The 26,438-nt window shown below is 31.4% G+C and overlaps 1 protein-coding gene across 1 annotated transcript in view; it reads left to right on the top strand.

Moving 5' to 3' along the window:
- Nucleotides 1-26,438, top strand: part of Nipped-B (Nipped-B cohesin loading factor) — a 401,322-nt gene that overhangs the window by 227,022 nt on the left and 147,862 nt on the right. The window contains exon 16 of the mRNA XM_065500106.1: nt 18,207-18,524. Within this exon, the coding sequence (XP_065356178.1) occupies nt 18,207-18,524 (318 nt within the window). The remainder of the gene's footprint in view (nt 1-18,206; nt 18,525-26,438) is intronic.

Genomic DNA, 26,438 nt, shown 5'->3' with positions numbered 1-26,438 from the left:
TACCGTAAATGTTCGCAGATTTTTAAATGAAGAAAACAGAGTTTCATGCCACAAAGCTCAATAGCCATATGGGCAACTCGGATGTTGAATGATTGAACAATACAATTTCCGAAAAAATTAGAGTCTTAAACCTCGAAGAAAACGTGCTAATAATTACCCAAACGGTTAAAGACATTAAATTTTATAACAATACTCTCCGTTCTACAATTAAATGTACTCCTTTCGAAGTTGAACAACACCTATTAAATGTAGGTCATTGGAAAAGCAAAATAAGAACCGCGAAAATTATATAGAACATAGACAAGAGGGATACATTAAAAATTATAGAAGTGTTCGACATAAAAACAACCAAAGTTCAGAAAACAAAAATTAGAAAATGTCCATGTTTCCAATATTAAAAGACCTCTTAAATTTTTAGGGCTTCATACCAATTTCGAAAATTTTAAAGGACGCTTTAGAAATTGCAACGGCCCAAATTTGAAAAATACTAATATCAAAAGTCCTTTTGAATTTTCAGAAATTCATATGGATAATAATTGTCCTGGTAATCATCCCAACGACTAAAGGTACACTTCAAGTGAACACACTTCATCAGAACAAAGGATTTGTGATAGTTAGAATTGCACCAGTGGAAATAATTAATCAAACCATTACTGTACTTCACTTAATAGACACTAATCAATATTATAAAATAATAGAAGATATAGAATTAAAAATAACAAATTTACATATACCCCCAAATGGTCTTACCGAAAGTCAAATACAAAGACTAAAAACTAAAATTAAATCATTTAGCCCCCGAGTTCCACCCACAGGAAAAAGAGAGGATTACTAAATATTATTGGTTCAGCACAGAAATTTTGATTTGGTCTATGTATATCTTAACAAAACTGAAATGACATTTGACAAATTTAACTATGAAACTAATATAAATGCCTTTACAGAATATATTGTTTCAGAATATTCCATATGAAAATAATTATCAAAATATAAAAGAAATAAAAGAATTGAAGTTACATAAAAATATAAGCTATGGAATAAGTTTTCGAAAAAAAATTAATATAAATGAACCCTCTTCTAAAATAAAAGAAATTGAAAAAAATATGAAATAGAAGAATAAACAATTAAATTCAGGAGAATTTTTTAACAAAGGGTAGAGGAGTTACATATAACCAAATATACAGACTGTCTGGTTGTATATATACAACCATACAATTTGTTATTTGTTTGTATGTCAGAGCAACCTTATAGTTTTGTTATTGTGGATAGTCGCAATATCAGTGCTGTGGGAATGCTCTACATACACATTCATATACATTAGAGTTCGTTTGTGACCAGGTCATGTCATTTGATTTTCGGGTATCATAATTTTTCTGAAGGTCTTTGTGCAAATAAAAATAATGGCGTCCTTTTTTTTGGAAAATTTTCACTCCTTGTGGTGGTTCAATGCACCTAAAGACGCGCATTTTGAACACATTTTTCTGTACAGCAAAAACGGTTGCATATATTGCAAATCTGATTTCACTAGTCGATTGTGCATCAAAAATTAATACAATTGATGTTTTTTGAATCCTTAAAAATAGTTCCAAAAACCCACAACACGGGGCGCAAATTTCATAAAAAAAATAAAAAAAAAGTATTTTAGATGTTTTAAATATACACGATGAAAGCTTATCAAAATGCTACCAATATTTCCTTTCTATGACAACCCGTTAAAAAGTTATGTGGTTTTAAAAATGTTTTGTTAATAAAAAAGTTTCTAAACTTTTTTTACCAAATATTTTTTCTTGTTTTGGTGCCGTTTTGAAATTTTGAGCCCCCTGTTGTGGGTTTTTGGAACTATTTTTAAGGATTCAAAAAACATCAATTGTATTAATTTTTGATTCAGAATCGACTGGTGAAATCAGATTTGCAATATATTCAACCGTGAAGGAGTGAAAGTTTTCCAAAAAAAAGGACGCCATTATTTTTATTTGCGCAAAAACCTTCAGAAAAATGATGATACCCGCAAATCAGATTTTTGAAATTAACTCTAATATACATACAATAATGTAGACATACGATTATGCTGAATTGCAGATTAGCTGCAATTCTTAGCTTTAAGTTATTTTTAAAATTTTAGAATAAAGTCAGTTTTTAAAAACCAACCAAACAACTCAGTTGTTTAATTAACATTACTCGCACACCGTTTAGGGTCGGATATGGTGGTATCTGCAAATTTAATCGCGAACCTATCATCCTTCTTTGTCGGATTGGAGAGAGACCGAACTGTGGACCACAACTTGCCAACTCCAGAACTTAAGTTTCAGTTCTTCAAATGATCCAACCATTTGTTTCGATTGTCCTCATTTACCAACCTGCTGATATTGCGGTTCAGCTGGGTGATCCTAGGGTCGTCAGGGTTGGTACTTCGGATGTCATCACGCTCATCTGCGAGTCCCGCTGCTTCTGCTGGGAAGAGCGGTCGCACTACGGATATTTTACCAGTGTAAATGAAGCGAGCGGCTGCTTTGTGTACGTTGGAGAGAATTGGTAAACCATTGAAGATGCGATCGGTAAATTCTCGGAAGCCGTGCCAGTCTGCTTTCTTTTGGTTGATGTAAGTTTGGCTTTCAGAGACGATGAAATCGTTGGGTCTATTATGGGTAAATAGTCTGATCCTAGACTCAGACCAGGACTCGCTATGACGATATCTGGCGAACTAGCACAATTACCCATAATCCGTGTGGGGGCATCATCATTTATGGTGTTTTCTTTTCTGACACAAAATGTTGCCATTATTTGGGTAACATATGGGTAACATTTAATAAATGTTGTACCATTTATTAAATGTTACCCATACCCTCATAATGTGTTGCATTTTTAACGATCACAACAAAACAAAAATCATTACCATTTATACAATTTTCTTTTATGTAGCTTCAAAATATTATAAAACTATACTTTTTGCTTACATAAAAAGTGGTGCATTTCTAACCCTTTGATAAAATTGAGGGGGAAATATGTAGCATATATTCAGGGTTTTAGGGTAACATAATTAGAAAAGAACACGACCAAACTACATTTTTTTCAGAAAAGAACACAAAGAAGGGTAAAAGGCAGAATAAATGTATCATTTATGCCAGAAAAGAAAACATTATTAGTGTGTAGAAGGAGGATTCGTCAATGACATTCGTCATCTTGAAACAACCAGTTGCGATCCGCAGAGCATTATTCTGGGCCGTTTGTAAACCTCGACATTGGGTGTCACTATGGAATGAGGTCATACTGGTGCAGCATAATTGAGAAGAGAGCGACCAATCGCTTTATATGTAGCTACAATCGTCTCCTTGTTCATGCCCTGTTTCCAACCTTTTGGTTGATGTAATTTACGTGTCTTGAGAAGTGAAGGGTGTCAAAGACTACCCCTAAGATTTTCGGGTTTTGAATCGTCCTTACTTCTTTGGTTCAAGAGGTGAAAAGGGACATCGAGGATTTCGAAGCAGATAACCTTAATTTGCGTTCCTGTTAAAAATCTGTTACGGTTGCCAGGTATTGGGCGATTTTAGCACATATGTCGTCGATGTTGATGAAATTATAGTGCAATCATCTGCATACGACACCAAAGAGACATCTGTGGAGGGTTTAGGAAGTTTAGCAAGTTTTGAGAGTAGCATAAGTCGACATATGGACAAATTGAGTTATTGCGTTTGGAACTTTATAGAAGTCAGACGCTTTAATGTGTTTTATCCCCTCTTAAAATTCTTATTTTTGACAGTATTATGTGCGTTTATTATTTAAGTATTTTGAAAGAAAAAAACGTTGCATTTGTCAAAACATCCTATGTGCACATAGTTGTGTTTACATATATGTCACAATATCGTGTCATAGAATTGTTGTGTAAGCAATAGTCTTATCTACTGTATTATATATTTATAAGTTTGAATAAAACATCTTATGTTTACTTAAAAGTATGCAATACATAGTTTTTGATTCAACAGAAGAGCTTAAGTTACTTAAGTCTCGAAAAACACAAATTTAAGGCCCTAATTTTATAAAACGCAACGCCTGCATTTTCTTTGCGTTGCATTAAATTACAGTTTGCAAATCACTGCGTTCAAGCAAGTGACTGCTCGCGTTGTAACATCTTACGTTATTGTGATTGCAGTTGTTTGAAATTGTATATTTTATACAACGCAACGCTTACTTTTTTTGTCACTTTGACTGTCAAATTTAACGCTTCAATTTTCTTGGCGTTAGTTTAAAAAGTGTTCAAATATTCTTAAAAAAAATAACATATATTTAAACATTTTTAAATATAATTGTTTCTGAAATAAACATACTTATGTAACTACTTTAGGTTTGGACTAGCATCAAATGTCTGCCCAGTACCGCAATTCTATAAGTTTTTATATATTCCTATCGGTTGCTCTAACAAATTTAATATTCAGTATTTGAAGTTAACGATTTCTCTCGGTAATACATATTAACGACGAATATAGTTAAAAATATAAATTTCATTATTTTTAAAATTAAAAAAATCATTTTTATTTATTAAAATGTTCACTGTATTTTCGTGTTGGTAGATAAAATTGTAGTCGTGTGAATAAATAATCGCATTTATATTTAAAAATCAAACACCAGCTCCCTCAAATACTTATATTCGCGAAACCTACTGAAAACAGAAGAACAAGAGTTTTTTTTTTCTAAAAATCAAAGTAACCCAGTGTAGTCCATATGTCTATGCCACAACAAGTGATCATTGATTCCGAATTTAGATATTTGTTGTTATAAGGACCGTCGAAAAATTCGGATGAATTTCCTTCTAAGAAAACGGTCTTAAAAACGATTTTTTAGCTTTTATATAAGTTTATACTCGTATCACATCGCTAAATAAATTGCTCACTAGGAAATTTGAATATAGGGATAAACATTATAATATAAAAGAGCAACTTTTATATTATGCCCTATATAAAAGTTGCTCTTAAAATTCGAATACTATTTTTTAAAAGCAAATTATAATTAAGGCAAGTTAATTTGTATATTTAAAACTCAAATCAGTCTGTATCTAACGAACACAAAAAGGTTGACCAATCGTGCTTTCAAAGAACGGCTTATTTCAAATATTTATGTTACAAAACTAACTTCTTAACAATTATCGTTATGGCTTAACTAGAACATTTTATTTGTTGTAAACCTGACAAATGTCGTTATTTACCGACTATTTTTAACGAAAATAATCCGTATAATTCAATTCGGAGTATCTCTTAACGATAAGTATTGTTAACTTATGAATTTTGATAACTTAACGACAAAATTTTGTCGTTAAAAAGTTATTGAATTCCGGTACTGAGCTTCCACAAGTATCGTTCTCTACCCCAGCAGAAAACTTCACTTTTATGTTTTTAATATTTATTTTGTTATATTTTTGTGTCTTCTTTGAACTAATATTTTATGGATTCAAAAGTAAATAAACGCCATACAGCTGTTTGGCTTACAGCATTGCCAACACGATATAAGTACATCTTTTTGTATGTTTTTATTTTAAATTTTAGTATCAACTTATACAATGGCAACCACGGCTACGTAGAGATTTGACAATAGAAGTGACATCGTAATATTTCGGCGTTGACTAAACGCAATGCCGTAGTGATTTATAAAATTTTATATTTTTTGTTACGCGTTCACAACAGCGTTGGTGAAGCGTTTAACGCAAGTGATTTACAAAATTAGGGCCTAAGTATCGAAAAAGCTCTTAAGTAGAAAATGTGTCAAATTATATCTATATACCAATACTTCTTTAAAAGCTCAATGATAAGTTGAATGCATAAGACAAAATCAGTGCATTTATTTGTTTTAAATAAATTTTTGCGCGTGGTTCAAGAACTAAATTTCGTCTTATTTTGATACAATGAACAGCAAAATAATAAAAAATTTTGCAAAAATTTAAATATGCAAGAAAAATTCTTCTAAATACAATCTTAAATTAATTCAAACATACTCATATATGATATTGTATATTTACTCAAAAAAATCTGAATATATTCAAAACCAGGCGGGTGAAATAGAAAATTCCCCTCCCCCAAAACCGAAAAGTTTTCATATAAAAAAGGAATAAAGAGACAAATGTAGAACAAATTTAAATTTCCCCCCTCCAAATGGTTGACCTGGATTCGCGCCTGATCAAAACACTCATATTAATTCGCTGCTTTTGTGAATGGTAAGAGTTTACAGAATATGCAAGCAATTACATGAATTTTGCAAGAAAACACTTGCTGTAGTGAATCATGCAATGACAGTATTCGTTTAGTTTATGTATAGTGATAACCAGGGAAACCAAAATATGCAAATACATGTTTTTTCTGGTGAGTCTAATGAGCACATTGATAAGATATTTACACGTTTCAGAACTATTTAAGAATTTTGGCATCGATTTGTTAGTGCATACTATTGCATATTTTACCCTTAAATTCATATTATTGCATATAATTGTTTTAAGAGCATATTTATGTCATATTTTTGCGTTTTTAGAGCATATTTTACTGTTTAATAGCATATTTTGACTTTATCAAAAACAAATTTTGTCTTACTTATTTTTCGCTGTTGTGTACAGGTTTTTTCTTTCTTTGTTTAAAATTCAAAATTTAAAAATAGATGGCTTTTTTAATATAAAATAAGCACTATTTTAATAATAGCGCCATCTAAATATCAAATTTTAGTTGTGATTCAAACTTAACCGTTCTAAGTGTTAAAGAAATATTGTCTTTTAAATTTGAGGAGCCGCAGAACAAAAGGTACTTTTTCGCATTTTATCAAAAATTGTTTTTTGGTATTTTTATAATATTTGGCTTGAAATCTTCTAGAAACAATCAAGTCAGCAACATTTTTTTAATTTTTTACTAAGTAAATGGGTTCTAAAAGAATTTGTGCTTAATAAAACGTACAACACTAGTATAAAACGAAAAAAAAATTATTTAATTTCAATGTGTAATTTGTTTATATATGTATTAAATCAGGAATAAAAATATTTATTGAAAACTAGCTGACCCGACAGACGTTGGCCTGTCCAAATTAGAATAGTTAAAAAGAGAAATGTAATGTTTGATTTACATTTGATTTTAAAATTTGTATGTATGTACATTAGAGTTCGTTTGTGACCAGGTCACTTCATTTGATTTTCGGGTATAATCATTTTTATGAAGGTTTGTGCGCAAATAAAAATAATGGCGTCCTTTTTTTGGAAAATTTTCACTCCTTGTGGTGGTTCAACGCACCTAAAAACGCGCATTTTGAGCACATTTTTCTGTAAAGCAAAAACCCACAACAGGGGGCGCAGATTTCATAAACAAAAAAAAAAGTATTTTAGATTTTTTAAATATAAGCTTATCAAAATGGTACCAATATTTCCTTTCTATCACAATCCGTTAAAAAGTTATGTGGCTTTAAAAATGTTTTGTTAAGGCAAGCTAATAAAAAAATGTCTAAACTTTTTTTACGAATTATTATTTTCTTGTTAAATAAATAACTTTGAATCCACATAACTTTTTAATGGTTAGTGATAGAAAGGAAACATTGGTGCCGTTTTGCTAAGCATAAAATGGCTTTTCATCGAGCATGTTTAAAAAAACTAAAATTCTTCTTGTTATTTTTTTATGAGATTTGCGCCACCTGTTGTGGGTTTTTGGAACAATTTTTAAGCATTCAAATAACATCAATTGTATTAATTTTTGATTCAGAATCGACTGGTGAAATCAGATTTGCAATATATTAACCGTTTTTGCTCTACAGAAAAATGTGCTCAAAATGCGCGTCTTTAGGTGCGTTGTAGCACCACAAGGAGTGAAAATTTTGCAAAGAAAAGGACGCCATTATTTTTATTTGCGCAAAAACCTTTAGAAAAATTATGATACCCGCAAATCAAATGTTTTTAAATTAACTCTAATGTACATATTGAAATATCGATGTTCAGGTAACCAATTAAAATAAAAAAATACTTTTTTTCGAATGCTTTGCTGTGATATCATAATTTCATTCATTACAATGCTCTATGATACACGACGGTGCCGTGAAATAAGGGCATATGGCCTTATTACACATTGTGTTGAGAAATAAGACCATATGACTTTATTACCACTGAGGGAGTGAAATAAAGTCATATTCAATTATTGGTCAAAGTGGAAATAAAGCCATATCAGTGTAAATAGCTTGTTATAATTACATACATATGTACAGTTATTTTCTCGTGACAGGCGAAAATAAAAAATATTTTATAATCATTTGCAGGAAAGGCTTCATTTAGCGAAGCCGCCTGCCGCGTTCCATGAAGGAGAAATCCCCTAAGAGCGACCACAGGCCGCCAATAAAAAAAACCTTTTCCTGCGAAACCGAATGGTTGCTCGCCATACTACTGTGTAAAAAAGTAGTTTTCGCAAATAAAGTTTTTCTGCGTGGCGGCCTGCGGCCGCTCTAAGGGACTTTCTCCTCCATGGAACGCGGCAGGCGACTTCGCTAAATAAAGCCTTTCTTGTGAATAAATGATTAAAAAATACTTTTTTTGGAGTTCTTTAATTTTTGATTGAACTTTCTTTTTTTTGTCAAATTAAAAAAATCATTTCAGCAAACAAAAAATTTTCTAAGATGCAATAATGCCATAATGGCTGCTTTATTTCACTTCTACCATGGGAAATAAGGTCATATGGTTTTATTTCCCAACTAGTTGAGCCATAATAGAGCCATATGGCCTTATTGCCTATGGCCTTATTTCACTGCACCATACACGACATTTTTTTTTTGTTGTCTGGCACGCAAACAAATAATACTGATGGTATTCCAACACAGGAACAGGCGACATATGGAGCCATAGGGAGCCGTGGTAGCATCATTATGCATCAGGTTTTTTATCGCAAGTCGGGAGCCATATAGCCTTATTGCCTATGGCCTTATTTCACTGCACCATACACGACATTTTTTTTTTTTGTTGTCTGGCACGCAAACAAATAATATTGATGGTATTCCAACACAGGAACAGGCGACATATGGAGCCATAGGGAGCCGTGGTAGCATCATTATGCATCAGGTTTTTTATCGCAAGTCGGGTGCCATTGGAGATTGTGAGGCGGTAATCCTGGTAATTCCAGCGAGTTGGATAGTTGACGACATCATCTTGGGAAGTAACAAAATCCACCGATTTGTATGTCATAATTCGACATATTCGACAGCAATATCACTTTGAATCTTAAAATTCAATTCGTCGACATCAATGTTTTTCGCAGCCAATATAACACGTTAGCTCAACCAATCATGATTTTGTGCAATGTTTGGAAACACTTTTGGGATGAGTTCGGATTTTGATTCAGTGAACTGGCAGAAAACGATGGGAAATTAAATGAAGCCGTTCGAAATGTCAATCGGGATTTCTCCAGATTGATCGTTCTGCAGCTCGACACATGTTCACAGTCAATTTGAGTTTCAAAATGGACGACTTCAAACATGCATTAAGTTCGTCGGTTTGCGTTGACCGTGGAATCACTGGCAATGTTTGCCGAAAATCACCTGCCAACAGAATCATTGCACCTCAAAACCCGCTTTGATTGTATCGTAAATATTGCAACGTCATACTAAGCGATCAGTTTGCTTGCTGCAAAACTTTGGCCATCGCACTGTTCTTGGAAATGTTGCATGTTGGATTTTCATTGATTTGCATATTCAATGGCAACTTGAGTGCTGAATGAGCAGTTCGACCGCCTATCAACAACGTAGCTGCAATTCCTGATGAGAATCAAAAAGTTTTTCCAGTGCAACCGGGAGCGTGCAAAAAAAATCCTTCCAGTTGCATCTTTCAAAACTTTCATAAGAGTGTCGTGCGCATATTTTTGTTGACGATTCAACAGTGGAATGTTTGTTCGAACTGATTCCCATAAGGCATCGCAATCACATTGTTTTTCGCGTCGCATACTTTATTAAATGCATCGTGCATCGGACGATTAGGAGCTGTCATCAATCACATGTCCTCAATTAATATCAAAGCCTCGTTGAAAAATTTCCTCGCCCAGTTGCAAATTTGGATTTGATGTTCTAATACGCATCTGATGAAAATATCATCACACATGGCATCTTTGTACTTATTTCATAAATCAGTCGGTTTATCTCTATATGTTTCCCATATGTTGAGTACATACGTATTTGATGAGCATTTGACGAAAGCACTGCATCTCCGAGGGAGTATTTCCAATGAGTGTCATTATCTAACAATTGCAAGCGTTGATACGCTTCTCTATACGTTACACAATTCAACATTTATAGTTCGTAAATCTCGGAATGATGTTGGGTCACGAAATTTGACTAATAGCAAACGTAAATAGAAACACTCATCGTTTCTTGGATGGACTGTGTAAATGAGACTTAATGCGTCGTATAAAAACAAATGGGGCAAACCTGGGACTGGATTTCCTTGTTTCCGCCGTTGAAATTTCTTTGTCGAATTTCTAAACATCTGGTCAATATTGTAGATGCCTTTCAATCAACTCGTAATACATTCTCCTCAGTAAAGTACACTTTTTGGGCATTTTCCAGATGTACGGCTAAATGAACAACAATTGGATGTCTTTCATGAATGGCAAATGAAAAATGCGCCATATTGCTTCGTTACTATAAAAAGTCATAAAAAGTGGGCGTAAAAGTTGGCGTGATCAATTTTTCTTTCAGTAAAAACTTAAATTGGATTATTACGAACATTAAAAAAAAATTTAGCCATATCGGTGCAGCCGTTTTCCAATTTAAGATAAATCGAAAAAAGTGGCCGTAAAAGTAGGCATGGTCATTTGTTCTTTCCGTAAAAACCTAAGTTGGACTATGATGAACATTTGACAAAAAAAATTTCCAAATCGGTTCAGCCGTTCTCAACTGATGCAATTACCAAATAACGACATTTGATTTTTATTTATATAGAAGATAGATATTATCGTTAAAAAAAACTCATAAAAAACATACTTTTTAATAGTGTTTTTAACAACGTACTTTTGTTTCATTATTTTTTAACAAAAGGTTCTTTTTCCGATATTAAAATGGTTTTATATCAAACATCCTTAACATATAATGTGGTGACCTTTGGCAGTTTGATGTATCTATTGATAAGTAAGAAATTTGTTACCATTTCCAGGTTCATGCAGTTTTTTAAGGGGGCAAAATAAATAAAACTCATTTTCCCAAAAATTTGAAAAAGTAGTTTTTGTTCTGCGGCTCCTCATTTGCTCCTATAACATCAGTTGATGTCGAAAGAACATTTTCTATGTATAAAAATGTTTTCAGATCCAATAGACAACGATTGCAATAATAACCTTAATTGAAGAAGTGACTTTATATTTATATAAAATATTATCAAAAAATACCTCTCGAGTCCTTTTAATAGCTCAAGTTCCTATTTTTTGTTATACTTGTTTTGGATCATGTTATTTTTGTTTATTTTATGTTACTTTACCTTTTTAGAAATGAATTGTACTGATTTTTTTAAAATAAAAGTATATTTTTTTGTTAAAAAATATTTTAAATTTTGTTTTTTTTAGAGCATATTTTTTAAATTTTAAGAGCATATTTTAAAGTTTTTACTGCATATTTAAAGCGCTTAAAACGCTTTTTTTAGAGCATATTTCCGGTTTCCCTGGTAATAACTCAGCATTCACTTTTGCAAAATAATAAATATGTCATTTGAATGGTATTCATGCACATCTCTGTTACCAATATGTTAAGTTACAAATTTTTATGTAAGAAACAATTACACAAAATTGCGAATATTTCAAAGCTTCATTTTTCGACTTAAGCTATTCTTCCATACGTACACAGATATTAAAGTGCATCGGTGAGAGTACTCCCTCCTCCTTGAGGCGCGCCCATTTTTATCGTGCGGTATTTTGATATCTGACCTCTGAACTCGACAAACGCATGTCTTCCACATAGATAGTTGGCTATCCAGTGTTTGACATAATTGGGGAATGTGGAGATCGTGATGTCATTGATCAACATCGAATGCCTTGGATAAATACAGTGCGGCGACGATGGTGCGTTGACACGGCCGTTGCTGATTGAGGCCATTGGCGATCTGGAAGGTTTTCTGTGTTAGTGCTGTTGTTGTGCTATGCGCATTAGGGTGCCATTAAGGGTTAATTTCCATTTTTATGTTATTATAAATACTAGACTTGATGTTATATTTTTCTTAAGTTTCATCAAAATCGGCCCAAAAATAAATAACATTTCGCTATCTTTAAATTAGAAATTCCAAATATTGAAAAATTTGATTTTTGCCCTTCACGATTTAAAGGTTAACGATTTCCAATTTTAGTAAAACTTTCAGACTATATTTAAAATTACCTGGACTATAATATTCTGAACACTTTTTACTTAAAATTCATAACAGTAAGGAAAATGGGTCCATTCGCCAAAATATGGCAAAAAAATTAGTTTTTCTCGAAAATTTCAAAATTTAAATCGCATGTACGGAAAAACTATAGGAGATATTTTCATATTTTTATTCTGAAATTTTTTTAAACAAATTTTTAATAGTTTGAAAATGGAGTTTTAAAACTGCCATTAAAAATATTTAATTTTTTTGATCATACCTGAGATTAAGCCTGGCAAGTAAGTTTCAGGCACGAGTCGAACCAACAACCTTCCAACTGCTAGTCAACGTTGTACTCACAACACCACTTCACGGTGGTAAATTCCGGCCAAAATTTTTTTTTTTAATTTTTATAAAATGTTGATGGTAAATTTTTCTTAACATTAACAATATACAGTATCATATTTATTTTGGCTATAAAGTAACTATATGGTTATTTATAGTGCTGTAAAGTCAATGGCCCATAATCATAGTCAAACACTAAAGTCGGTTCTTTTTAAAAACAACTTTAAATTAAAAACCCGCTTTATATTATTTCCCAACTATAGTCAAAATTAAAGTATGTTTTAAATAGAACCGACTTTAAATGGGTGCCACCTCAAATGTAGAAAATGTTTTCATACAATATACAACAAAATACAGACAAGTGGCACCGCTGAACAGCTGACATAGAAAATTAAACCGGGACAACTAAAGAAAAAAAGTTTTTTGTGGTTGAAAAATGGAAAAGATAAGATTAATATGGTATTTAGAATATTTTGGTACTAATTTTATTGATAACTGTTCAATAATTGCATAATCTCTTCCAAATTCTTGTAACTTAATTTAAATTAGATTTAAAACTAGTTCCTAATCAGTTCACTTTTATATAAAAAGAACACACAAAAACTCCGTAATAACCACGTGGAATGGTTAACTGCTGTTTTATAAAATCATGTTCTAATTTTCAAAAAAACGTTAAAGAAAAAGGCACAGCTACTTCGATTCAAAAGTAAAAAATCACATTTTTCTAATATTAAAATGACAAGAAAAAACCATAATCATAGTCAGAAATAAAGTATATTTTAATAGAAATAAAGTCGTCTTTACTTAAGAGTGGACTTTAGGTCTACCATAGACAAGTTAAAGTATATTTTTGACGTTAAAGTCGACTGTAAATATAAAACAAGCTGAAGCTATTATTAACTCATTTAACAACAGGATCAGCTGTTCTTCGCCATGTAAAAAAGTTCGGCAAAAAGTAAAAAAAATTAAGTTACAAGAATTTGGGAGAGATTTTGCAATTATTGAACAGTTATCAATAAAATTAGTACCAAAATATTCTAAATATGATATTAATCTTATCTTTTCCATTTTTCCACCACAAAAAACTTTTTTTCTTTAGTTGTCCCGGTTACTTTTATTGTTTACCTTTTTTGGTTTTTGTTTTAATTTTCTTTGTTCAGCTGTTCAGCGGTACCACTTGTCTGTATTTCGTTGTATATTGTATGAAAACATTTTCTACATTTGAGGTGACACCCAGTTAAAGTCGGTTCAATTTAATTTTGACTATAATTGGCAAATAATATAAAGCGGGTTTTTATTTTAAAGTTGTTTTTAAAAAGAACCGACTTTAGTGTTTGACTATGATTATGGGCCCATGTCTTTAAAATGCCTAAAAATTTCACTTTAGTTTTATTAGCATTTTCTTCACATAATTTAAAAATTAATTTGTGATGGTTCTGCTCACATTTTTAATACCAATTATTAACTGATCAGAACAATCTTAGTTTTTTTTAACCCTCCGTTAGTCGCAACTGATCTGGTTGATAAGGCAAAATTTTTTTTATTATACATTTTTTAACCACCCTAAATTTTAGCTATTTTTGATAAAAATATATTTTTACTGCAATTTTATTTTTATTACTCTTTTAAATACTTTTAATTTAATGTTGTTATTATGTTTTCCAAATAAAAAGTGAAGAGATTATTTTCAGACGCGGCTTTTATTTATTGATATCAATTTGATACATTGCGACTAGTCTCGATTGAAAATGATTGCGACTAATGTAGGGTTAATAAATATATAGCACAGTTAAATTTACTGTATTCAGTTTTTTTTGGTAACTTTCATGTGTCTTATTTTAGCAACAGTCTTATACTTATTTGTATTTTATTCACCATATGTTAAATCAATTTCAAAATCTTTAGCGGGACATTTTGAGTTTCTTTTTGATACTCTCATAATTTTATTGTTAAAGAGATCGTGTTGTTTTTTGGTGAAGAACTTTATTTTTGTAGATTTTATTAAGTTTCCATTTGTGCAATTTTATTTTAGAATTTTGTTCAATTTCAAACAGTAAATTTTTATTTGATAAACAGATTTTTGAAGATCTTGCTTATATTCTTATTGTTGGATAAAAAATACACAAATACACGTTAAGGTAGGGTCACACATGTCAAATATTTGACGAAAAAGACGTAACCACTAAATAAAATATATTTTAGTTCATTTATTTATTTCAAAAACTCCTTTACTTAGGACAATTAAAAACAAATATTTAGTTTTATTTTAGCTGATGATGTTTAATCATACAAATCACTTTTAAGAGTAAACAACGCACAGTGGTATAGAAAAAAAGAGGGAAATAAATCTGTAACTTCTAAACCCTTAGTTCCATTTAAATGAAATTTAACATGCGTAAAGAATAGGTGTTGTCGAGTTTAAGTTTTGAATTTGGACCGAATGGGCCCACCAGGGGTGTGTCCAGGGGCCCCCAAAGTAGGAGACCTCGGGTTTGTTCCATTTTTAAAACGATATTCATCTGTGTTCCGATTTCAAAAAAATTACATACAATACATAGAATCTCTTCGTCGAACACTACATAAAACCTCGTATATCTCAATAATTTCTTATAACTTAGGAAATATTCGCAGTTGAAAATTAAATTTTCAAAATTTTTACCCACCCTACTCCAGTTTTTTGATAACAACGGGTCTAAATATTTCCCAATTTTCTCCATTTTAAAGTTATATGCATTTGAATATAAAAAATATAAACAAATTCGATTTTTAGTTAGTTTTTGGGAAAAACGTACTTTATTTCTTTTAAGTTATCTAAAAAATTTCTAAAAAGATTAATGATGAATTTATACTTTTTGAAAAACTAAAATTTTTGATACTGAGGGGACTAGGGCCATCCAAAAATGCCTATTTATTATGTAAAATTTAACTTTCAGGCAAAATTTCTCAAATCGCATATCTAAATATAGTAACCCATTTTAGATGGCCAAATATGTTCTTAATATAATTTTGAATATTTTTTTTTTTTTTTTTTGCGGGTCAAGATGGGAAAATGCGTTACGCATCTAACGAGATCGTCAAGCTCGTCGTATGCCGGACTCATTTGCTACCGGCTAAAAACCCACCTCGTGCCATCATCGGGGGATTGTACCACCTCGGAACCGTTTCCACATTACTTCGAGGTGGCCCCCTATATGGTAATTAACCATTTCAATACTTTGTACCCGCGTCCGGGCTCCGCTTTTCACGCCACTGCGTCTATGTCCACTTTCTTTTCACGGAGGACATGTTCTACAAAACTCTTTACTGCATCCCAGCAACTTTCATCGTTTAACATTTTTTGTATGATGTTTGTGACTGCTATGGCACCGACCGCTTCTTCGAGCCTTCTACGGCGGTCGCCCCAGTGGCTATATATGCCACTGGGGCATATATATTTATATATTTTTTTTTTTTTTTTTTTTTTAATTTTTTTGATATAATTTTGAATATTATAGCAAAAAAAATTAAAAAAATCCAATTTTTGTGATTTTTTAACACTTTTTTGGGAATTTCGAGATTCCTGATTTCAAATTTCTTTTTACTTTTCTATTTTGAATGGAAAAATCTATATAACTGTAAAATATCATTAAAAAATATTCATAAATAAAAATTTAATTTCACTTTGAATTTTTTAGTTATCAAAAGTTATATATATTTTTAAAAAAATTATTATATTTTTACGTGGCAAATTAATTATGGAAAACGTAACAACTCTCAGAGAATTCAACTAGCACTGTTATTTACATTCATAAAAATGTTGTTTATGAATTTCTGCATTAGGTAAATTCTCTGCGAGTTGTTAAGTTTTTCCTGATTAATTTGCCATGTAAAAACATAAGGTAGTTTATTTTTTTAAAAATATATATAAATTTTGATAATTAAAAAAATCATGGAATACTTTTTTTGAAAAATATGACAAAAAATGTTTTTTATTGAGTTTTTGCAAAGATACAATAGTAATTTTTTGAATTAGAGTGTCCAAAAAACCGGAAAATTTAAAAAACCGGTTTCCGGTTTAACCGAAAAAGTGTGTTTTTAAAACCGATTTCGATTATTGTCTTTTAAAAAAACCGGCTAAGCGGTTTCGGTTTTTGTCTTCAAAAAAAAAACCGGTAAACCGTTTTTTATTTAATGGAAATTTAGCATTTTTAAATTCTTTGTGCAATTATTTTATATCGTTTATGAAATGTCAAATGCTACAATTTTCTATAAAATAAATCATTATTTTTAAAAATGGTATCAAAGTTTTTCATAAATATGTTTGAATGAGCTTTAGAAAATATATTACATTAAAACCGGTTAAACGTCTTACAAAAACCGGTTTGTCAAAAAACCGATAAGTTAAAAAAAAGAAACCGTTGGAGTTTACAAAGATGAAAAAACCGGTTGACCGGTTTTCGGTTTTGGATACTCTAGTCCTGGTCCCCCGATATCAAAAATTTTCAAATTTGATTTCATTTAGAATATTAAATGAAAGTATAAATTCTTAACACACCTTCTTAGACATTTTTTAGATAATTTAAAAAGAAAAAAAGTACTTTTTTCCCAAAAAAATAACGAAAAATCGCATTTTTATATTCGAATGCATATAACTTTGGACTTAGTCATTATTATTAACCAAGGTCGGTGCTATTGTAATGCTTCTGCGGAATTTAAATTCGAGGAGAGGACTCTGTAAAGGCACAAGATTGCAGGTGACCAAACTTTCGAAATACCTCATATGTGCAAATATCCTGACAGGCACTTCCGAATGAAGTCCCGCATTTATCCCGAGGATTGACCTGAATTGCGCAGAACACAATTCCCCATAAGACTGGCATTTTCCATAACAATAAATAAAGCACAAGGTCAGACGTTGGAAAAGATGCGGATCTATCTGGCTAAATCAGTTTTTAGCCATGGCCAAATGTATGTTAGTGTGAAAGTGATTCATGAAGATGGGAAGCATTGTATACTTCGTAAGGGCAGTTCCACAGTATTATCAAAGAATATTGTCTATAAAGAAATTTTTTGATTAATGTTTATTAACTTATGAAATTTATTCATATTTGTTTCAAATCGAAGTAACTAAGGAAATTTTAGTTATTGCTTTTTGTTATGTATGAATCTGTTAATTAGGCTTATTTGTTTGTAAATTAAATTGTGTATTTCTTTCTATAAAAAAATGAATTAAAAATTAAAAATGAAATAAAATTGTTCTTCCTTAAAAACCATTAAAAAATTGTTTACAATCTTTTATTTTTTTAAAACCTGTTTGGATTTTTCGACTTTGATGATTTGCCTGGCATGGGCAGGCTTTTTAACTAGTCCATACATAATTAGGTATTGAAAATAGGCAAAATCTGATAAAAATAAATGGTTATACAAAATGTACAAAAATCGGCGGGTATATAAGATTCGGTTCAGCTGAATGTAACACATCTTACTTGTTTAAATAAGTATTTATTATTTTATAAATGAAGAATAATTGATCTTACAACTAATTAAAATATATTTTTTAAATAAAATACAGATTTTTCAACCAAAGGAAAACATGCTAAAATTAGACGGAAGTAATCAGGATCCTGTAAAAAAAAATACTGAACCTCCTCAAGATATTGTGCTAGCTTGTCAACAATTAGCAGATGGATTGGTTGAACGTTTAATTGAATTGGAGGATACAGATAATGAAAGAATGTTGGGTTGTATTACAACATTACATTTGTTGGCCAAAGTTCGTCCACAACTATTAGTAAGGCATGCTATAACCATCGAGCCATATCTTAATATAAAATGCCATCCATCAACTGCCCCTAAATTTATATGTGCTGTCGCAGACATTCTTGAAAAGGTATGTTATACATAGTTATTAATTTGGGGTCAAAATATTTGGTATACATGTTTTGCATGGCCTTACAAAATTCCAAGTTCTCCAGAATTTCGATTTAGTTTGGTTTGTGTAATTAGGAAATTTCTGCAATTACGGCCTCAATTAAGCATTTTTACTATACAAGAACTCAATTAATATATTGAGAAATTAGTACATAATTGCTTTAAAAATTAAGTTAAATACCTCATACAACCCTGGTATGACAAAATTTAATATCAATAAAATGAAGAAACAAGTAAGAGTACTATATTCGGCTGTGCCGAATCTTATATACCCTCCACCTAAATATGATGGTATAACAACTAATATACAAATAATATACTTAACAATTGTTAGAAATACTAGTTTACGCAGACAATATTTTATTTCAAAAGTACATAATATAATTGAAATTCCTATTGGAACGTATGAAATTTAACAATTTATATACTTAATATTTAGTTAATACGTTTGGTCAACATTTTTCCTTTTTTACCAGATTATAAAAAAGGGTATACAAATATATTTAGACAAATTTCAAGCTATTGGGTTGTGGGACTTATATGGGAGCTATGACCTATTATGAGTCGATTGTCATAAAATATTTTAACGTGATTTTTATGTATTTATATTGGAGTTGTTGCGAAATATGGACCAATATTCACAAAATTCAGTAGTATGATTTTAAAAATTACTGTGTACTATTTTGGTTCAATATACGGAAGCTATGACCTATTATGGACCTAAGTATTTGAGAGCTATTTTTGTACAATTTTATATAAACAACGGCATTATCAAAAGTGGACATTATATTGGAGATATGGTTAATTATGGACCAATATTTTAAAAATCTTGTTGTACGATTCTTGGATACAAATTAGGGATCGGTGTAAAATTTTGGTTCAGTACAGATTACTTTAAATATTTGTGTAGGTTAATGTGTTTTCCGGAAGTGATTCTTATATGGAGGTTATGACCAATTATGGGCCTATCATCGTAACATTTGGTACATCGATTTTTGTGTACATATATTGAACAAATTTGTTTCGAATTTTAACCTGATAACTATATTTGTAAGAAATTTATGAGGACATTAGTGATTTTCGGGATTGGACCTTATATGGGAGCTATGGTTAAATATGGACCGATATTCACAAAATCCAGAAGTATGATTACTGGATTCAAATTACTGGATCTGTGCGTAATTTCATTTTGATATCGATATGTTTTTAATACTTTTTAAGGTTAATATCTTTTTTCGGAAATGGGCCTTCTAGGGGAGCTATGACCAATTATCGGTCAATTTGCATAAAATTTGGTACAGTGATATCTATATATATGAGTATAACTTTTGTCGAATTATAGCATGATAAATGTATTTATAAGAGATTTATGACTACTTAACTGATTTTTGGAAGTGGACCTTATATGGGAGCTGTGGTCAAATATGGACCGATATTCACAAAATATAGTAGTGTGATTTCTAAATATAAACTATGGATGTGTGTGAAATTTTGTTTTGATATTGATATTTTTTAGATATTTATGTAGGTTATTGTGTTTTTCGGAAGTGGTCCTTATATGGGAGCTATAACCAATTATCGGCCGATCTTCATAGAATTAGGTACAGCGATTTTGGTATATATGGGGATTATTCATGTCAAATTTCAACTTGATAGCGATATTTATAAGACATTTATGCTTATTTAAGAGATTTTCGGAAGTGTACTTTATATGGGGGCTATGGTCAAATATGGGCCGATCCATGAAAAATGTTGTAATATAATTTCTTTTACCACGAAACTTATTTTTGCTGAATTTCATGTGGATATTCCTATTCCGTAGGCATTTAAAGACCATAGAACCATATTTCGGGAAGAAATTTGTATGGGGGCTAGGAGAAATCATGGGCCGATTCTTATAATTTTCACCAGAGTTACTCCTTTTATCACAAAAGTAACGAGTGCAAAATTTTATGATATTAGCTGCAATATATTTACAAAAAATGTCCAAAAATATGTGAAAATTATCAATTTTTTTTTGAGGTTGTCCTACATTTTCATTCATAACTTTGGTTCCACTGTACCGATTTCGCTGATTTTCAATACCAAACTGCTTAGGACAATAATAAACATTTTTCTTACAACTCTACTAAGTTTGTTTGCGTATTTTGGACGTGAGCGTGTTTTACACAGACGGACAGACAGACGGACATGGCTCAATCGACTTATTAAGGATCAATAATATATATACTTTGTTGGGTCTCAGATGAATATTTCTCAATGTTACACACGGAATGACAAACTTATATATACCCTCATTCACCACTTATGGTGGTGGAGGGTATAAAAAAAGTAAAATGGAATGGCATATGAAATTGATGGCTTTTTGCGGGTGATAGTTTGTATTTTTTTGTATGTAAATTACAAAAAAATTATGTGTGTATAAAATAATATGAAATTGGAAAAATATTACAGATATGCAAACGCTAGAGTCCGACCGAGACCGGGGGCCTATTTCACTAAACTACAATTCTACAATTTTACAAGTTACAATTACAATTCTAATTCTTACAAGTGCTGTTGAATTGTGTTTCATTAAAATTTTCACAACACTTGTAGCTTTTTGCACTTGTAAACTACAATTTCTACAATTACAAGTTCTTGTGATATTAATTTTACAATTCTTATTTATTATTACTTAAAATGCTAAAATATCCTATAAAAACGCAATATAACATATTTCAATAATATTTCTTATATAAAAAATATTTTATTTAATGTAAATCATGATCGCATTTTAAAAATACAACAATAATAGAAAAAAATACAGTTTCCAAGATATAGCGAAATAATATTATTGAGTGTACGCAATTCTAAACCTAGAGTCATTTAATGCCTTAATCACTGTAGCATCAATATTATCAAAGTCAGGTAATAAACGGCCGAAGTCATGGAGATCTTTGTGCCTGGATAGTGAAATTATGTCTCATCCCATCAATGTCAATATGGATCGGGAAATGATGACTGCCTCCGATCGTATCACGTAAAACTTGGCAGTAACTATTAAGATGAGTATTCGTTTTTTATACCCTTCACCTTCGTGAGAAGGGTATATATAAGTTTGTCATTCCGTTTGTAATTTAATCTGTCTGTCCGTCTGTCTGTTGAAATCAATTTTCTGAAGACCCCAGATATCTTCGGGATCCAAATCTTCAATAATTCTGTCAGACATGCTTTCGTGAATCATGCTTTTAAAATCAGCAAAATCGGTCCATAAATAACGGAGATATGAGCAAAAAACCGGGACAACCTCGATTTTTGACCTATTTTTGATCTACATCTGGATTACTAAGTCATTAATATAGACAATATGGATATCTAATGATAGATATTTCAAAGTCCATTGCAGCGATGTAGATAAGGCTATAGTAAGTTGGACCTACAATAAGTCAAAATCGGGAAAAATATTTTTTAACCCGAATTTTTTTTTTCATAAATTTTTTTTCCAAAAAAAAAAATTTTTTTAAAAAAATGTGGAAAAAACTTTTTTTAAAAAAAATTAAAAAACAATTTCAAAAAAAAAAATGTTGAAAAACAAAACAAAAAATTAAATTTTGTTTACCTAAAAATATTTAAAAAAATTAATTTTAAAGTATAATTTGGTGAAGGGTATATAAGATTCGGCACAGCCGAATATAGCTCTCTTACTTGTTTTAATTTTCATTTATTTATTGTATCTTCATTACTTAACGAACTAACAATAAGTGGTACAGATCTTATATCTAATAACTATTAATTAGTTAAGTCAATGCCGTACGAAAAATTATTTATTCATGGTTGTTTTGATTAAATTGACATTCTTCCTTCTAGTCTTTGGATTAGGTCTAATATGTTGTGGGCCAGTGGGTTTTTTTTAATATTTTTCTAAATTTTTCGTGATCTCAGTTTTTAAAAGGGGCACATTTAGATCTTTGTGTATATTCGCGTTTTTGATATACCAGAGGGCAACTGTGATCATTCTTAAAATCTTGTTTTTGCGTCTTTGGATCTTTTCTACATTTGACGCTGATGCCGTGCCTCATAGATGTATGCCATAACACCATATCATGTTATAAAGTAGAATTTTACAATCTAAACTAAGCTTAGAGTTTCTGCCAATAAGCCACTTAATTTGAATTGATTTCAATTTAATTTGAGTCAACTTTGCATCTACATATATGACTTTTCCATGTAAGGCGACGATCGAGATGTTTTCCGAAGTATTTCACTTCTGATTGTTAAATTATTGTTTGGTTATTGATATGAATAGGGGGGCATGATTCTCTACGCAATGTAACTGTTATATGTGTACATTTTTGCTTGTTGAATTTAATTTTCCATTGTTTTAACCATTTTTCTAATTCAAATATGTGATTTTGTAAGTAATGAGACGCTTCTTGAGGATTTTCATGAATGCTTAGAATAGCAGCATCATCAGTCAATGTTGATGTATGAGTGCGATTGTTAGTTGGCATATCAGACGAATATATCAAATATAAAAAGGGTCCCGGATACTGCCTTGGGAACTCCAGCTTCAATGGGTTGTGGAGTACTTAAAAAGTCTCCTTCTTTAACCCTAAATGTCCGACCAGTTAAATAGCTTTCCAATAACTTATGTGTGTTTGCGGGTAAATTTTGACTCAGTTTGTATATTAAACCATCATGCCATCAAAATGCTTGAAAAATGTCGTTTCTTGCCCAACCACCACTTGAATTTCTTAAGGGGGGCTTACATATGACAGGTCTTTTAAAACTTTTTGTTGCTCGCCATAGTGAGTAATCCGATTGCGGGGTTGTGTGCAGATTTTCTAGATATTTATTCTAAGATTCCATTTTTCGAATTTCCTAGAACTTTTTGAGTCTTTCTGTGCAATCTTTTAGCTGAGATTTGAGTTGGGGGATTTTTGCAATTGCCACTCTCTTCGAACTCTTCTTTTTTCGACATCTGCAGAATAAATTCTATTATATCTGGGGTTTGGGGGGTTTGGGTAGCATGTTGAGCAGCCAGTTTGAGATTTTTATCGAAATTGATAAGAGAGTGATCGATGTTTTCTGGTGTTCTTAGCGGTATGTTTTCCGAGCAATGTCTACTGAGGTATTTTTTATATTTGAGCCAATTAATTCTTGTGCCTGTCATCGCTAAATTACCAGTCGGGGATACAATTTCTAGGGGGCTCAATAAAGTAACAATAGTGGGTGAGTGATCTGAAGATAGTTCCAGCGAGGATTCAATTTGAATCACAAATTGCATCAAACAAATGAAAGTCAAATCTAGAACGGACCCACGACACATTCATTCATGCAGCTCAAGCAGGATGTCTCCGAAGAGCCCTACACCGGTTGCAATCAATAAAGTCGCCATAAGTAGTAGACCGTGGATTAAGGTCTCCACAAAGTAAAACATTTTCCATCAATTCTAGAAACTCAACTAGCCTCGCAACTAAGGTCACCAATTCTCACACGGTGTATACAATTATGAGATTTGTAGATAAATTAATTGTTTCATATATTAGAACTAGCTTGACCCGGTGTGCTTCGCTACCCATATCGTAATAAGCTAAAAAATATGAAAGGATTTAACATAAAAAAATAAATGAATATTAGTAATAAATACCGGAATTCTTGTTCGTGTTTAATTGCATACCATATTAACTTCCCTTTCTCCGACCTATTTAATTTTTAGCATAACATAACAGTTAATGCCAGAACTTATTTTACACACATTTTAAAGACTTTCACTATTACATTCACTGGATATTCTCCATATAACTCACTCTTCAGTGATATAACTTTTAAGTTTCCAGTAATGACATACAATAGTACGTGGTTTTAGTAACTTGCACTAATCTAAACATCATGTACTGATGTAATATTTCAACATTTCAAATAAAAAACTCAAAGAAGATATTTCATAACTTAAACAAATTTGTCTACTGCAAATTATTAATTGGAAATAACTGTAAACGTAAATATTTATATAATTTTTTGGTTTGAATGTCAAACCCTCTTATACGACTACTTCAGCTTACAATGGATTTTAAAATCGTCTTTGAATATTAAAAAAACAAGAGTATTTCAAACAGTAATGGATGCAATATATGTTCAACAGAATGGTTCAAACTATTTTTTTCTCGATGGACCTGGTGGAAGTGGATAGACATATCTATACAAAACCTTCCTAAGCTTGATCAGGGGAAATGGAGACGTTGTATTGTCTATAGCATCGGCAGGAATAGCGGCAAATCTTTTGAAAGGAGGACGTATGTACCTATCAATCTCAATTTAAATTTCCAGTGTCGTTAACGGAGACTTCAACCTCAAGTATGAGAGCAATACAAATGATGCCCAACAAATTAAAAAGGCCAAACTTATAATATGGGCCGAGGCAACAATGGCACCCAGTCCCGCACTTAATGCTGTTGATAAATTATTAAAAACATTACTGAAAAATCAAAATCCCTTTGGAGGCAAGGTCTTGCTGCTGGATGTGATTTTCGCCAATGTTTGCCTGTGGTGCCACATGATCACAGGGCTGCTGTTGTACAAACTTCTTTGAAATACTCAGTTCTGTGGTCAAACTTTAAAATTTTACCACTAAAAACCAACATCCGAGCAGTGGACACGACATACAGATATTAGCTTTTAAAAATAGGCAATGGAGAGCTATTATTGGAGTTTGGAGAATATATTATTGAAATTCCAAATTTTTGGTGAAACATTGAATTCTTCTACAGTAGAAAAGTATTCAAAGTCTGCCATTCTTTGCCCTAGAAATGATGACGTTTGTCAAATCAACGTCCACATACTTGAGTATTGACACAGTAGAATGTGATAGCATAGCCGCAAGAGAAAACTATCCGGTCGAGTTTTTGAACAGCCTTTCACCATCTGGTATGCCGCCTCATAAATTAAACCTCAAGGTCGGTGCTATTGTAATGCTTTTGCTGAATTTAAATACGAGGAGATTACTCTGTAATAGTACAAGATTGCAGGAGACCAAACTTTCGAAATACCTCATATGTGCAAATATCTTGACAGGCACTTTCGAAGGAAGTCTCGCATTTATCCCGAGGATTGACCTGGCTCTTATTAATCTAGACCTCCCATTCGTTTTGCGCATGGGAGGTCTGGATTTTCCATAACAATAAATAAAGCACAAGGTCAGACGTTGGAAAAGATGGGGATATATCTGCCTAAATCAGTTTTTAGCCAAATATATGTTAGTGTGAAAGTGATTCATGAAGATGGGAAGCAGGGTATTCTAAGTAAGGGCAGTTCCACAGTATTATCACAGAATATTGTCTATAAAGAAATTTTTTTATTATTTTTTGTTGATTTTGATGATTTGCCTTCCATGGGCAGGCTTTTCGACTAGTTCTATTATATTTTACTAAATTAAATGTAAAATAAACAGCGGTCCTGAATAACATATAATGAAAACACGTGCTACGCCGGGTACAAAAAGCTAATGAACAAATTTACAAAATACATTAATATACTAAAACTAATTGATATTTATTACTTTAATAGATTATTGAGTGTCAAAAGTTCTATTCCACTGTAGAACACTTCTTCCATTTTGATGAAATTACATTTTATCTATTTTTCATATGACTCAAATATAAAAACACCAAGCCCTATAAGTAGTGATAGGTATATATTAGTAATATTTTTCAGCACTTTTATAATGAACTTATTTATGCTACCTAGGAATATACAGGGCTGTCACAGAATTGGAATTAATTCCGTATTTTTCTTCTTCAGAAAAATTAAACGAACATTTTTTTTCGCAATGAAACCACTTTCAGTTTTCAAAGTGGAATTGATATTTCTTGTAATTATTTATTTTTCTAAA

Source organism: Calliphora vicina, chromosome 2 (assembly GCF_958450345.1).
Source record: "Calliphora vicina chromosome 2, idCalVici1.1, whole genome shotgun sequence".
In the NCBI taxonomy this organism is placed as follows: Eukaryota; Metazoa; Arthropoda; class Insecta; order Diptera; family Calliphoridae; genus Calliphora; species Calliphora vicina.
The sequence above is the reverse complement of the archived record's forward strand: the minus strand, read 5'-3'. Positions and strand labels throughout refer to the sequence as shown.